This window comes from Gracilinanus agilis, chromosome 2 (genome assembly GCF_016433145.1).
Source record: "Gracilinanus agilis isolate LMUSP501 chromosome 2, AgileGrace, whole genome shotgun sequence".
In the NCBI taxonomy this organism is placed as follows: domain Eukaryota; kingdom Metazoa; phylum Chordata; class Mammalia; order Didelphimorphia; family Didelphidae; genus Gracilinanus; species Gracilinanus agilis.
Genome location: NC_058131.1, coordinates 431205790 through 431220280, shown reverse-complemented (window position 1 = coordinate 431220280; position 14491 = coordinate 431205790). Strand labels below are relative to the sequence as shown.

Genomic DNA, 14491 nt, shown 5'->3' with positions numbered 1-14491 from the left:
TTATATGCTAGGTGCTATAGCTAAAATGATATAAAAGCACAATACAGTCCATGTCTGTAAGAAAATTAGTTTAGTAAGGGAGAAAAAGACTTGTAAATAATTCTAATACATGTTATAGTATATAGCTGTATCAGAGATCAAAAGAATATCCTGAGAGATTCAGAGAGGGAGAGAGCATTTCTAAAGTGGTATGGCAGTAAAATGAGAAGAAAGGTGGAAAATTGAGGAAAGCTTCATGGATTGTCACCTATCAGTAATACAGTCTGTTTTTGTTAAAGAGCAGAGAGCTTTCTGACAATTTTATAAGCTATTCTTAAGTCAAGACAAACAAGTTTTTATTAAGCATGTACTACTTGCCAGATATTGTGCTAAGCACTGGGAATACAAATGCAAGGAGGGAGAAAAATAGTCTTCCCTCTTTAAGGAGCTTCTAATGGGGAAGATAGTACATAAAAGGAAACTCAGAAGCGAGGAGGGTTTGTGTGGGAATGAAGGTACCCAGAAAAGGGAGCATTATAGAAAAAGGCCATGGAGCCAGAGAGCAGCCTAGAGAGGTTATGAGTACATGACTGGCCCAGACTCCAGGCATTCTCTTTAAAATGGATATTCTGGGAGGAACTAGTCCATTGGAGGGAGAATATTTCCAGTATGTGACGTCCAGGGGTTGAATGAGCATCCAGGATAAAGAGGTTTCTTTGGCATTGTAGAAAAAATCTGGAGACTTCCAAATATGTTATAATGTAATGTAATATGAGATTCTTAGAATGCCAGTAATTCTAGTTCTTGTGACTTTATTTGCTGTGATTTTTATTTTATTTTATTTTTATTAAGTTAAAATTTTTTAATTAACAAAAGTTTTTTCTTTATTTTACCCCCATGTTCTGAAAAAGAAAAATAGAATCCTTATAATAAATTTTCATGATCAAGCAAAACAAAGTTCTTCATTGGCCATATCCAAAAGAAATGAGTCCTCACTCTGAGTCTGTCACCTCTTTGTTAGGAGTTGGATTTTGGTATGATTATTTTAAAAGTCATACTTTTAATTCTTATATGGCTTTTTGTCCTTTTAGTTGTTTTCACTCTTATACGGGACTGAATGTAATGCCTACTTATATTTGAAAGTATTATCTATATTGAGAAATGAAGATGTAAGAACCCATTGATTACTTTTGTCTCAATTTTTTGGGATATATTAAGAATATTCATTTTGTTGTATAGACTGCTATTTTGTTGAGATTGTTTCAACCTGATGTTTATTTTTCTCTTCTAGGGAAGTGTTTCAATGAAAGAGTTAAATGCCAGACCTTTAGAAGTCTTCATGTGCAGTGTGCTAAAGCGACAAGGCTATGGTGAAGGCTTTCGTTGGGTGGCACAGTACATCGATTAATGCCAAATCCACATATGTCTATGTCTGAATATTAAGTCTGCTCAGTTATTTGATCACTCAGCATACATAACTTGAATTCAATAGACTTTTGTTGGTTATAAAGGATAAGTTTTTTAGATCATTAATATTATATCAACTATTAATTGTGAGTGTGAGGATTGAACTGATTTCAGGCAAGTTTGGATATCACATTGTTAGCTTTCTAATCCTATAAAATAATTTATGTTCTTTTACAATTTATAATTTGACATTTGCACCCAGCACCATTTTTGGACAGAGTGACTTTCCAGTCCAGTATGTTTGAATGCACTTTTTAACAGCTAAAAACTACAGATATGTGAATGGTATTTAATGCTCATCATGTTAAATTTTTTATGTACTTTTTTGGAACTGGTTTTATAAATTTAGACTATATAACCACCTGTCTTTAAGGTACAATTAATAATTAGCTTATTAATTGCATGATGCCTTACACTTTTTAATAATATTCTTATGCAACGTCATGCAATAAAACAAAATCTAATTTTTGGTGTATTTGGTGGAGAAATGTTTCATTTTAATGTGTCTTAGTGAGGATGTTCTTATGAAAATATAAGTGCGTGATATTTAATGGACCAGAGAAGATTGTTTCATCATACTGATAGTATAAGTGTTGAAATTCCAATGGGCTTTTGAATTCATCTAGAAGGACTTTTGTGACAGAATGCTTCTTTCACCACTTTCTTCCCTTTGAACTCTTTGCATATTCTTCAGTCATTAGTGCCAAGAGAATCCATTTTCAAGTACTGAAATACTGTTTAGACTCCTGAAGGAAAATAACTTACTTTTCTTATCACATACTCAGTCCTTAGTTTATTAGACTCATAGCTCTGTCACAGTTGTTTGATTCTGAAGTACTCTTTACTGTGTTGGTGCTGATTTGAGGAACATGTCCTTATTGTAAGAAAATGTCACTAATTTTTAATATATGACAGGATACCCAAATTCAATTAGAGACAGTCTCCTATGTGCAATTTTAGCTTGGTGGACAACTTGTTTGCCTTAGTTAAGAAAAGCAGCTTGATATTTAAGTCTTATTATCAAGATATTTTATTCATTGTATTTTTTTGCTTCTTGTCCCATACTTCATGACGTTGAAGGATGATGACTTTTTGCTATAGAAGAAACTGAGCACCTTCCTCATCTTCTTACTCTTGTTTTGAGCTGTTTTTTTTATTTATAGCACCCAGGTTTTCATCTGCATGTGTAATGTTTGTTATTCTCTAGTCTTTCTACTAGCCTTAGTGATGATTACAAATAACATCTGATAAGAACTTGGTAGCTTTGTTAAGATCTTTTTCCACTTTCTGACATTCCCCTCATTAGTACAGTAAGACACAAGAGTGAATTGATAATGCTATATACTTCAAGAGAATTTTAAAGCATATGATTTTGTTCCTTATTATACAAAGATCTTATCAGAGTTCAACTCTGGTATAATTGAAATTAAATGGTTTCTTAAACATACCTTTAATGGCATAATCCTGAGAGAAGCCTTATAGTTCTAAAGTAGATAATGTGACCTTTATTCCAGATAAACATACAACAGTGCTTGCTAGTGAAATGTTAGATATTTTTACTCCGGGGAATCTAACTTTGTGGAATCATTTGTTACGTTGAAATTGGATTTTAGACTTTTCAAAAATGCCAAATTATTATTCAGTTCCTTTCCAAGCAAAACTCAAAGGGCTGTTTCCTATGTAACTGATAACCCATGAGTAATTTCTAACTTGCTAGGACATTATATTAGATATTATAGAAGGAGGTTGCCTCTAAGGTGCTAACTGAATCTGAACAAGGCATCAGTGATTACAATTAACTCTCTTTTGCTGATGGCATCTCAGATACATTGAGGACATATCTTCATTCTTTTCTTTTGATATCAGCATAGTTTAAGAAGAAGTTAATCACTGACACTGTAAATAGAAAAAAAAAGTTGTTTCTTTTTGTTAAATGTCTGTTCAAGACTTGGAGTGCTCTTATTAAAGAGCTGACACATGGTAGAAAAGAAGTAGATGGGTTCACTTTATAAAAATGTACATGTAAACCCTGTGAGCCTTTTGCCTAGTGTTTGGGGATTCTTGTGACCTAAGCCTGTGGAAATGAAGCTGGATGAAGCAATGACAACTGAAATTCCCTTTTCCTCCCAGGAAACATATAAAACCTTTTCCTGGCTGATCCATGAGGCAGCTTTGAGAGGGCCCCCTAGTAGCTACTTGTGTTGTTATTTCCATTATATATAAGCAAATTAAGGTAGCAGAAAGGAAGAGCAGAAGAATATGTGTGAGTATTCGTGTGACATTTGGGGATAAATATTAGTGTTGCATATATGCAAATTTTTCATGCCGTACAATGCTAGTTTAAAATGTGGTTATAACACTCTCAAATCCATGAAAATTGGATGCAGACTAATCAGGCAACATTCAGAAAATCTAAGCTAATACTGAAAAATAATATGTATAAAAAATTCAAGTCTAAAAGTCTAAAAAAATGTTTTAGATTGACATTCTTAGCATACTCCCTCACATCTCATTGACTACTATTAAATTTATTTTGAGATTTAAGCTGGCTAGAATGACAGACCCAGTTTCATATTTGAACTCACCTGCTTAATTTTTTAGGTGGAATAGATTATAGAATATTAGAAATTTAAATATATAGACATTTCCTAAAACATGGAAGAATTTTCCCTTCCATCTAATCTCTATTAGTTTACATGAAAACCAGTATTGTCTTATGTGTGCCAAAGATTTTTTTAATAAGTATACTTCTAAACATACCTACGTATAAATCTAAGTTTTAGGGTTATTTTGCACACATGGAGGCACTGCCATTTACAAAATATGCCATTGTAATTATGAGTAGAATTTTGTATTCTTAGTTTTGAACTCACTTCACTGCAAGTTCCACAGGTGAATTTGCAAATGGGTGAATAAGGTGACAGTTGTAATAACTTCCTTAACTTTTGCAAAATGAATTCACTGCTCATACTCAAAATTCAGCATTTTTACAATTTCCAGAATTAAATACCAGTGAAACAGCTAGCAATATTTATAGAATATTTTGATTTCATAGTTTTAGGGTAAATGTTTACATTTTCTGAATTCTTGCTATTTGGTATATTATTGGTAGGCATTTCATTCCTGTTAAGTCACGGGATTAAACTGACATGACTGTACTCCCAAGGAAATGGACAAAAGTGCATTTAGAAAGTATACTTGAAGGAAAAGAAAAAATTCACCTCTCATATGCTTTGTTTCCATTTTTAATAAGAATATACTAATTTTACTAAGAATTTGTTTTGCCTTTTTTTACTTCTTGGAAGTGGTAGATATGTAAAAAGTTTAAGTGAAATTTCAAATCAGCCTCATGGTGGGGGAAAAAGTTTTATAGATAAGTATGTTACCAGATACAAAATAGTTTAAAAAAAAGATTGATGGGGCATTAAGTGTAACTTGGAATAAAACAAAATTAGGTACTATAAGTTTGAATTAATGAGACTTCCAAGAAATTGGAATTTTAAGCCATATACTAAGCTGAATTCTCAAAACCACATGTGTTTGTACCCAGTTATTTACATTAATGCCTTCCCTTTAGAGATACAAATGGCTGCTTTTAAGACTGAGATGGGCTCTTTGAAAAGTTGGCATTCCTATAAAGTATTTAGGAGTTTGCTAGAAATGTTAAAATATCTTCCCTTTATCATCTACCCTTCTTTGCTCCACCTCTATCCCCTTCAGAAATGTGATGGAAAATATTAGGTTTTACACTAGAATGCATTGCCCTGTTCATGGTGTTTGAGTTCTAAATGTGCCCTTAGCACATTATTATTATTGTCCTCTTAAATTAGTACTTTTATGTTCTAAAATATGATTGTGCTGACATCTTGCTTAATAGTACCATTTGAAACATCCTGACTATCACACAGTATCTTAAAATTATCTGGGGTTTTGGCTAATTTTTTAAAAAACAAAAAATAAAACAAGGCATTCTTCTATCTCTTCAGAAAAACCACCTACCATATTGGATTTTAGAGGAGAAATAGAAAGATCTTTTAGGTGGTTTTGTCAAATGTTATTTCTAGAAAGAACATTTGAGTGGATAGACTTTTTAAGGCATGTATTTAACGTAAAAAATTTTTTTTCAACATTTGTGGATACAGCTGGGTGATATTTATACTAATTTTGAATGTAAAAGCCACTTTAAGATGAACTTTTAATTCCTAGAACTTCATACTTGGTTACTTTACTATAACAACTCAACCAATACACACCAGATCTATGTACATATGGCTGAGTTTGTTTTAAGGCTAGAAAGTATTTTTGTTTAGAAACAGAACATTAACAGACACCTGGAGTGGGAAGCCAATGATTTGTTAATCACTAACCTCTTTTGCACTTTTGTATACCACTGCTTGCACTAGTATCTCAGTGTGGAATTTTAATGCTATCATTTTGGAATGTGAATAAATGTTTTAAACATAATTTATATAATTTATTTCTTTGTTTACTTTTATGTATTTTACAGAAGTGTAGCAAACAGATGGTCAAATGTTTTTGAACTTTGTTGTGTTATTTTGATTATTCTGTTCTGTTATCTCATTGCACACTATGAATTTGAGTGCCAGGAATAGCAAAATAAAACTAACCTGGACAATGAAGAATTCTAGTGTAGAGTTCCATTTCTCGTTAGATTGCATAAATTAATATTCTTTATTAGAAGTGAATGAAAATTTCTTGAACTTTGGAACCAGTAATATGAAGGAATATCTTTTTCTTAGCTAATATCTCTGATTTGGCCTTTGAATCTGGTGCCTACTGACATTTACCCAAACACAGATTCCCAGCTTACTTTAAAAAGCTAAGAGCATTTTGGGGCTGAAGCTATACAGTGATAAGTAGCAATTGGAAAAGTAAGACAACCAGTTGGTTTTGTCTGTGCTATAAAAAAACGAGTAATGACTAATTTTCCTGCTTTGCTAAATGGACCATTCATTCAAAATAACCAAACTAATGGTATATATTGATACACATTCCTTAAGTTAGAGCTCAAGAGAAGAGGAAAATTAAGAAAAAAGCAGGTGGTTAATGCCAACCTTACATTTTTGCCCATTTTTCTTTAACTTAGATCTTAACCACTAGGACTCAGGTTGATCCAGTGATGGAACTTTTGTGGTGGTTTTTGTAATTGACACTTTTACTGGGGTCAGTGAAAGTCTAAAAACTTAAAGGAGTCAGGCAGTAGTAATTCTCTTAGTTTCCTGAATTTAAAAGTTTCCAGGTTTTGGACCTGTTCTCTTAAAAATAATTATTGAGTTGAAATTAGGGCTTTTGTTTTCTTGTTTATGTGTAATTTCCAAGTAGCAGACACACTGAAATAACAAGATCTAGAGTTAGGCTTATTTAAAACACTTTGTATAGCTAGTTCCCAACTAAATAATCATATTGCTCAAACCTAAACTAAAAGCAGTGCAAATATTACAGTCCTGTGGAAAAATGGAAATTACTTTGGATGTTATTTAGTGAATAAATGAAATTCCTTGCTTTGCAGTTTAAAGAGCATTATCTGTCATTAACTATTTAATAAAGTAATTATAGGCTATTTTATTAATCCTTCCTTTTCCTCCTATTGACAGCTCTATTAAGCAAATTCTCTGTACTATAACAACCTGGAACTATAAACAAACTAGCAATTCATTAGTAGATTTTTTTTTCCTTAATTGTTTGAAAGGTCCTTCTACTGATGACTTTAAAATTTTGATTAAAAGGATAAATCTTCTGTTATATCCCTTCTATTACATTCCTTCCTAGGAAACATCTGGAAACGCCTGTTAATTTAGCATCATGGGGTTAATATTTCTGGATTGGAATGAAGTCCTTCTCTTATCTTTTCTTGTCAAGAAAATTGTGTATTGATTGAAGGGCAATAACAGAACAGCTTTTAGGGCTTTACTAACCTTTCTCTTATTCCAAGAAGTTAATTTTACCAAACAGAGAAATAAATAAGTAAAAAATTAAATAAATAACCTCTCTCTTCCATAAGTCTGAATATAGATTTATATACTTCAAAAGAGTGGTCAGCTGAAGTCATTAATAAGTGTGTTTATAATGTGTTGGCACAGATCTTATTAACATTTGCTCCATTTAAAAAAGGATGAGTTTTTTCCTGTGTTATGTTAAAGGTTTAATATCAGATCATTTTGACTTCATCAAGGGTACAGCAAGTTCTGCACATCCATCTGGATTTAAGACACTGCCTTTTTAGGATATTTTACTTTAAAAAAAAAACACAAATAAGAATGTATGTGAAAGTACTTAGTTGCCAACATGGTATAATGAAAAGAGTATTGGTTTTCACAGAATTATAGAGTATAAGAATTGGAAGGGCCCACTAATTCCACCTTGTATAGTCTATTTCTGACCAAGAATCCCCTCTACAACATGTGCAACAAGTGGTTATCCAGCTTTCTTGAAAAGACTTCAAGAGGGGGCAGCTGGGTAGCTCAGTGGATTGAGAGCCAGGCCTAGCGATGGGAGGTCCTAGGTTCAAATCCAGCCTCAGACACTTCCCAGCTGTGTGACCCGTCACTTGACCCCCATTGCCCACCCTTACCACTCTTCCACCAAGGAGCCAATTCACAGAAATTAAGGGTTTGAAAAAAGGAAAAAAGAAAAGACTTCAAGGAAAGGGAAAGCTGCTACTTCCCAAGGCAGTTCATTCCATTTTGGGACAGCTCTGATTGCTAAGAATTGTTACATTACATGGAAATGATATCTGCCTCAATCATTTTTGCTCATCTTTTCTTATTTGTCACTCTGGAACCACGCAGAACAGGTTCCTGTTCCATATTAAAATTCTTAAAGTACTAAAGACACCTATCATGTCCCCCAATAATTCTTATCTTATTGGCTAACCATCCTCATTGTTTTCAATTGATCTTTGTATGGAATGGTTTCAAAGCTCCTTGCTGTCCTGGTCATTGAAGTCTTTCTAGTTGATTAAAGTCATTGGCTCCTAGAATTGAATACAATATTCTAAGATGGAGTCTTGACTGGGGCAAGGTACAGTGGCAGAATTTCTTCACTCCATCTCCCAATTTTCTAGATAGTATACTGCCTTTTAATTAAACCTAATAAGATCAAATTCATTTCTTTGGCTACTGTAATAATTCCCCTATTCAATTCAGGAAGCATTATTAACTCCTGTTGTTTTGAGGCACCTCTTTTTTTTTAAACTCTTAACTTCTGTGTATTGTCTCATAGGTGGAAGAGTGGTAAGGGTGGGCAATGGGGGTCAAGTGACTTGCCCAGGGTCACACAGCTGGGAAGTGGCTGAGGTCGGGTTTGAACCTAGGACCTCTTGTCTCTAGGCCTGACTCTCAATCCACTGAGCTACCCAGCTGCCCCTTGAGGCACTTTTTAAAGATTAGTTGGGGGGGGGGGCAGCTGGGTAGCTCAGTGGATTGAGAGTCAGGCCTAGAGACAAGAGGTCCTAGGTTCAAACCCGACCTCAGCCACTTCCCAGCTGTGTGACCCTGGGCAAGTCACTTGACCCCCATTGCCCACCCTTACCACTCTTCCACCTATGAGACAATACACCGAAATTAAGGGTTTAAAAAAAAAAAAAAAGATTAGTTGGAAGGACTGTCAGAGGAGTTTTAGCTTTACTGCTATTAAGCCACCATCTTGGCTCCTCCCTCCTTTAAAATTTTTTCAGGAAATATTAAGAATTAAGTATGTGCAAGGCACTGTTAACTAAAAGAACTTGTAGCCTATTAAAATGCCTAAAACATTGAACACTCTGCTATCTAGCCCTGCCTTTCTCACATCTTGTACTGATATAGTTGGAGGGATATTTTCTCCATTTGTTTTTTGAACCTCAGTATATGTATATTTGGCTTTATTAGATTTTTTTCTTAGTAGATTTTGTTGATCTAGTTAACCCTTTCAAGGTTTAAGAAAAAGATTGGATAAACAATGTCTTATCTGTGACTTCATCTAAATTAGTGATAAATGTTGGATCCACAGTATTAAGGACAGATCCCTGAGGTGTTTTGTAAGAGAGCTTTCTCCAAGTTAACACAGAGACACTAATTACTACTCTCTGCACATTCATTCAACCAATTCTAAATTACCTAATTTTATTGTTGTCTAGTTCACATCTCTTATCTTCTCCACAAGATGAGTATGAGAGATAAGAAAACAGTTAAACTGTATCTTCAGCATTCCCGATATACTTTGTCTGAAAAGGAAATGAGATTAATCTTACATGATTTACTCTTGATTATTGATTAACAGCATCCCTTTAATACTGTATGCCAGTATTTTGCTAAGAATAGAGGGCCATCTCACTGAACTGTAGTTTTGCTTTCTTTTTTTTGAAAACTGAGACTTTGTCTATGTTTTGAAGATCACTGATAGTGGGAAGGGAATGTAGTGCCTACTATATGCTAGGTACTGTGCTAAGCACTTTTTACAAATATCTCATTTGATCTTCATTGCAACCCTGGGAGGAAAGTGCTGTTGTTATTCTTATTTTATAATTGAGAAAACTGAGGCAAACAGGTTGAGCAACTTTCCCAGGGTGATATAGCTAGTGTCAGGTCAGATTTGAGGTCTTTCTAACCCTGGGCCAAGTGCTTTCCAAGATCACTAATGGTGGTGTAGTAATTTCATCAATCAAGCAACAAATGTTTATTAGGCACTAACTCGACCCTTGGCAATATGATAAGCCCTGGGGATACAAACCAAAAATTATTTCTGCATTCAAGGAACTTATATTCAAATAGAGAAGGTAACATGTACATATCTAGGTATAAACAAGATGGTTTGGAGGGAATAGAAGTGGAGCAAATAGTAGGTATATAAGGTTCCCTTATGGGGGAAGGCACTAGTGGTTGGGGATACTGAGAAAAACCTGCAGAAGGTAATGATTGATGTCAGATATTGAAGGAGGTCAGAGATATCTAAATAGTGAAGGTGAGGGAGAGCACCTGGGAGTGGGGTATGCAATGGAAGATGGGATGTTGTAAGTGAGGAACAAATAGCAAGTGGAACAGTATAGGAAGATGGGAAGGGCCAAGGTTGTGAAAAGTTTTAAATGCCAAACAAAAGTTTCTACTAAATGCTGGAGGTTTTATTTAGTAGTAAGTTGATATGGTAAGACTTGTGGTTTAGGACAATCATTCTGGCAGCTGTATGATAGATTGAAGTGGGGAAGAAACTTGAGGCAGGTAGACCAATTAAAAGGCTATTGAAGTAGTCTAGGTGAGGTGATGGAAGATGAACTAGGGTTGTGGCTATAGGAGAAGAAGTGATGTATATGAGAGCTGTAGAGATAGAAGGGACAAGATCTGACACCTGATTGGAAACTGGGGTGACTGGATTGAGCTGAGATTGCAAACATGGATAACAGTAGGAGAGTTTGGAAGAGTGGTTTGTTTGAATATAAAAAAATAATTGTTTTAGATTGTTGATTTTGAGAGGCTTATGGGATATTTAAAAATATTCAGCAGCATTTGGGACTGAAGCTTAGGTGAGTCCCTAATAGGTAGATCTTGGGATAACTTACATAAAAATAATAATTGAACCTGTGAGATCTGATGAGTTCAAAAGAGAAAAGAGAAGAGGGCCTATGACAGTACCTTGGGGTATATCAATTATTAGGTGTGACTCAAATGAAGATCCATCAAAGGAGACTGAGGAGTAGACAGCATAGCCAAGAGAATAGTCATAAAAACACAGAAAAGACAGGGTATCTAGGAGTTGGTCAACAGTGATAAATGCTACAGAGAAGGCAAGGATGAGGGCTGAAAAGAGGTGATTACTATGGAAAGATCAGTTTCAGTTGAATGGTGAGGTTGGACATTAGATTGCAAAGGACATAGAGTGAGAAAAGGAAATGGAAGCATCAAATGTAAATGGTGTTTTAAAAGTAGGTTAGGCTGAGAAGGCAAATAGCTAGTGGGGACTTCTTAAGGATGGGGGAAGATATGTGAACTGGAATGACCTCCAGGAATTGATGCAGAGTGAAAGGAGCAGAACCAGGAGAACACTGTACACAGAGACAGATACACTGTGGTACAATCGAACATAATGGACTTCTGTACTAGCAGCAATGCAATGACCCAGGACAATTCTGAGGGATTTATGGAAAAGAACGCTACCCACATTCAGAGGAAGAACTGCAGGAGTGGAAACACAGAAGCAAAACAACTGCTTGAACACATGGGTTGATGTGGACATGATTGGGGATGCTAAACGATAACTCTAGTCCAACTATCAATAATATGGAATTAGGTCTTGATCAGTAATACATGTAAAACCCCAAATTTTGGATTTGTATGTATGTGGAATTGTACGTCGGCTATGGGTAAGGGGGTAAAGAGGTTTGGGGGAGAGGGAAAGAACATGAAACATGTAACTGGGAAAATATTCAAAATTAAAATTAAAAAATAAAAATAAATTCCAAGTTAAAAAAAGGATGGGGGAAGATGGGCTTGTTTGTAGGCAGTAGATAAATAAAAAATTATAAATAGGAAGGGAATTGTAGTAGGAGCAAATCGTTGGAGAAGATAGGAAGGGATAGGGTCAAAGGTACACATAGAAGGATTGGCCTTAATGAGGATAAGGGCTACCTCCTCAAAGCTTAGCGTAAAAGGAGATTAATAGGAGATATCAGGAAAATGTGAGGTGAAAAGAGGGAACTTGTGAATGGCCTCCATTTTTTGGGAGGAAAGTATGTCTTCAGTTGAGATAGTATGCCGTGGTAAGTTTGAAGACAGAAGAGAAGACTAATGAGTGTCTGGTTGAGATGAGACACTGGTAAGTTTATAGTAGATATGGAAACAGTCAGTACTCTTGATGGGACACACTTTCCCCATCTTTCAATTGTGTGTGAATAGGAGCAGAGGAAAGAGATGAGTATCATCGAGGGTTAGAGCAAGGCATGGGTGGTGATAGAACAGAAGATGAAGGGAGGAATTTAAGAGTCTTTAAACCAGTTCATCAAGATGTCCAGATTGGGATGGGATGGGAAGAGAATATAGTCAAAATAATAGTGATGAGTTGGAAATGTACTGAGGGATGCACAATTTGAAGGTCATGGACAGGATGAAGAATAGTTTGGGAGCTTTAAGGGAATATTAAAAGCATAGTGAGAAATGGAATGATAAAAGATTCTATACAGATGAAAATAATTTTAGAATTCTTATTCACAGAAATGAATCACTTTTGGGTGATGGCAAGAAAAGAATCTAACCATTTGCAAGTGAAGATGAGTTGAAACAGGATAGATAATGCAAGCTGAGTAGACTGAAGAATTGGGAGGTTGGAGTGCTTGAGGTAATGCCAATGTGATATGGAAATCCTTTAGTAAAGAGGGCAAGGTTTGGGAAGTTATTTGAACCTGGTGACTTCAATTCATGGAGGGTATCTAGATCCTCTCATTATCTCTAATTATCTTGGGCTTTCCTCTATTAACTATTTTTGTCCTATCATTTCTAGGACAAGGATTATTCTCCTTGACAGAAAAGAGAAGCAGAATAAAAGTGTAGTACTTTTATCTTTTCATACTCTTATCATCGTCTAATCCATTTTTCTTTGGTCATATCCCTCAGGAAAGCTTAACATATTTACTTTTTTAAAGCATTAATCATTAGCCTCAGAACTTTTTGACACTTTTGAACTATTTTGTTTTGACACATTTGAACATCCTTTCAAACCAACATCTAGAGAGACTTTCAAAAAGTACATTTCCCCAAAATAGTTAAGTAAAAACTATATGATTTCATAATGTACATCACTTTCCACTTTTGAATTTACCAGTTGCTAACAGAAATGATGTGTGGTTTAAATTATGGGTTTAATGAACATCTCATCTGTGGATTCATCTAAGTTGCTGATAAAAATGTTGAATTTGGCAGTATCAAGGAGTATGGTACCAACATTATCTTCTACAAATTGACCTGAATTTTGTTGCCTTTTGGTGGTGTTTGCATTTACATTGTTTTAGTCATTTAAATCTTTCTTCATTTTGCATTGTTGCATTTACGTAATTCATCCATGTCTGAATTCTTTGTGTTTGTCTTTACTTAAAAGAGTTTTTGCTCTTTAGTCATTTCAGTTGTGTTGACTCTTCATGGTCCCATTTTAGATTTTCTTGGCAAATGATGCTGGAGTGGCTTGCCATTTCCTTCTCTAGCTCATTTTACAGATGAGTAAACTGAGTCAAACAAGGTTAAGCAATTTGTTCAAGGTCACATAGCTACTAAGTGTGTGAGACCAGGATTTGAATTCAGGCAACCTTCCTGACTCCAGGCTCAATACTATTCACTGTGCCACCTAGCTGCACATCTTTCTTTGGTTAACCTCCCTTGTAGAATTCTAGGCTATGGAATCATCCTTTTTCAGAATCTTTTTTTAGAACCTCCCCACCCAAAATCCATTTTGGAAAATCCAGCTTTCCTTTCCTTTATTATGACTCTAAGGTAAATTGGTCACAAACAAGAATAAATTCATAATAGGCCCTTGTATTTACCATTAAGGCTACCATTGTTTCAATATCAATAAATAGTTCTTCCCTTGTTGGTCAGAATCAGAATCACAGTTTTCCTTGTCGTTTGCTTTATATTTCGAAGGATGAAATTAAGTCAGACTGCTCTTGTCAGAGAGTTACAGATTTTCAGGAAATTGAAGTTTTTTACCAAATAATATAATATACTTTCATACCAGGCTCATGATTTGCTTTCTAAACTCATCTATTTTCTCTTCTTGTCTAGGTGGTCTATAGTATGCTTAAGTGAAAAGATTGTTTCTGTTTTTTTTCCTCTTTTCATTTTCATCCAGATCTTCACCATACTTCCTTTCTCATGTCTCTGGATTTCCTCACATCCATCTGTCTGTCTGTCTATCTATCTATCTATCTGTCTGTCTGTCTGTCTGTCTGTCTATCTACCTACCTACCTACCTACCTACCTACCTATCTACACCCTTTTCATCTTAGAATCAAGACTATGTATTGGTATCTAGACAGAAGAGTGTTAAGGGCTAGGCAATGGGGGTGAAG

General features: G+C 34.9%; 1 protein-coding gene across 1 annotated transcript in view; it reads left to right on the top strand.

Annotated features, from left to right (window-relative positions):
- Window positions 1–1921, top strand: part of SAR1B (secretion associated Ras related GTPase 1B) — a 35816-nt gene extending 33895 nt beyond the window's left edge. The window contains exon 7 of the mRNA XM_044664690.1: window positions 1271–1921. Coding sequence (XP_044520625.1) covers window positions 1271–1387 — 117 coding nt within the window. The 3' untranslated portion in view covers window positions 1388–1921. The remainder of the gene's footprint in view (window positions 1–1270) is intronic.
- Window positions 1922–14491: the final 12570 nt, after the last annotated feature.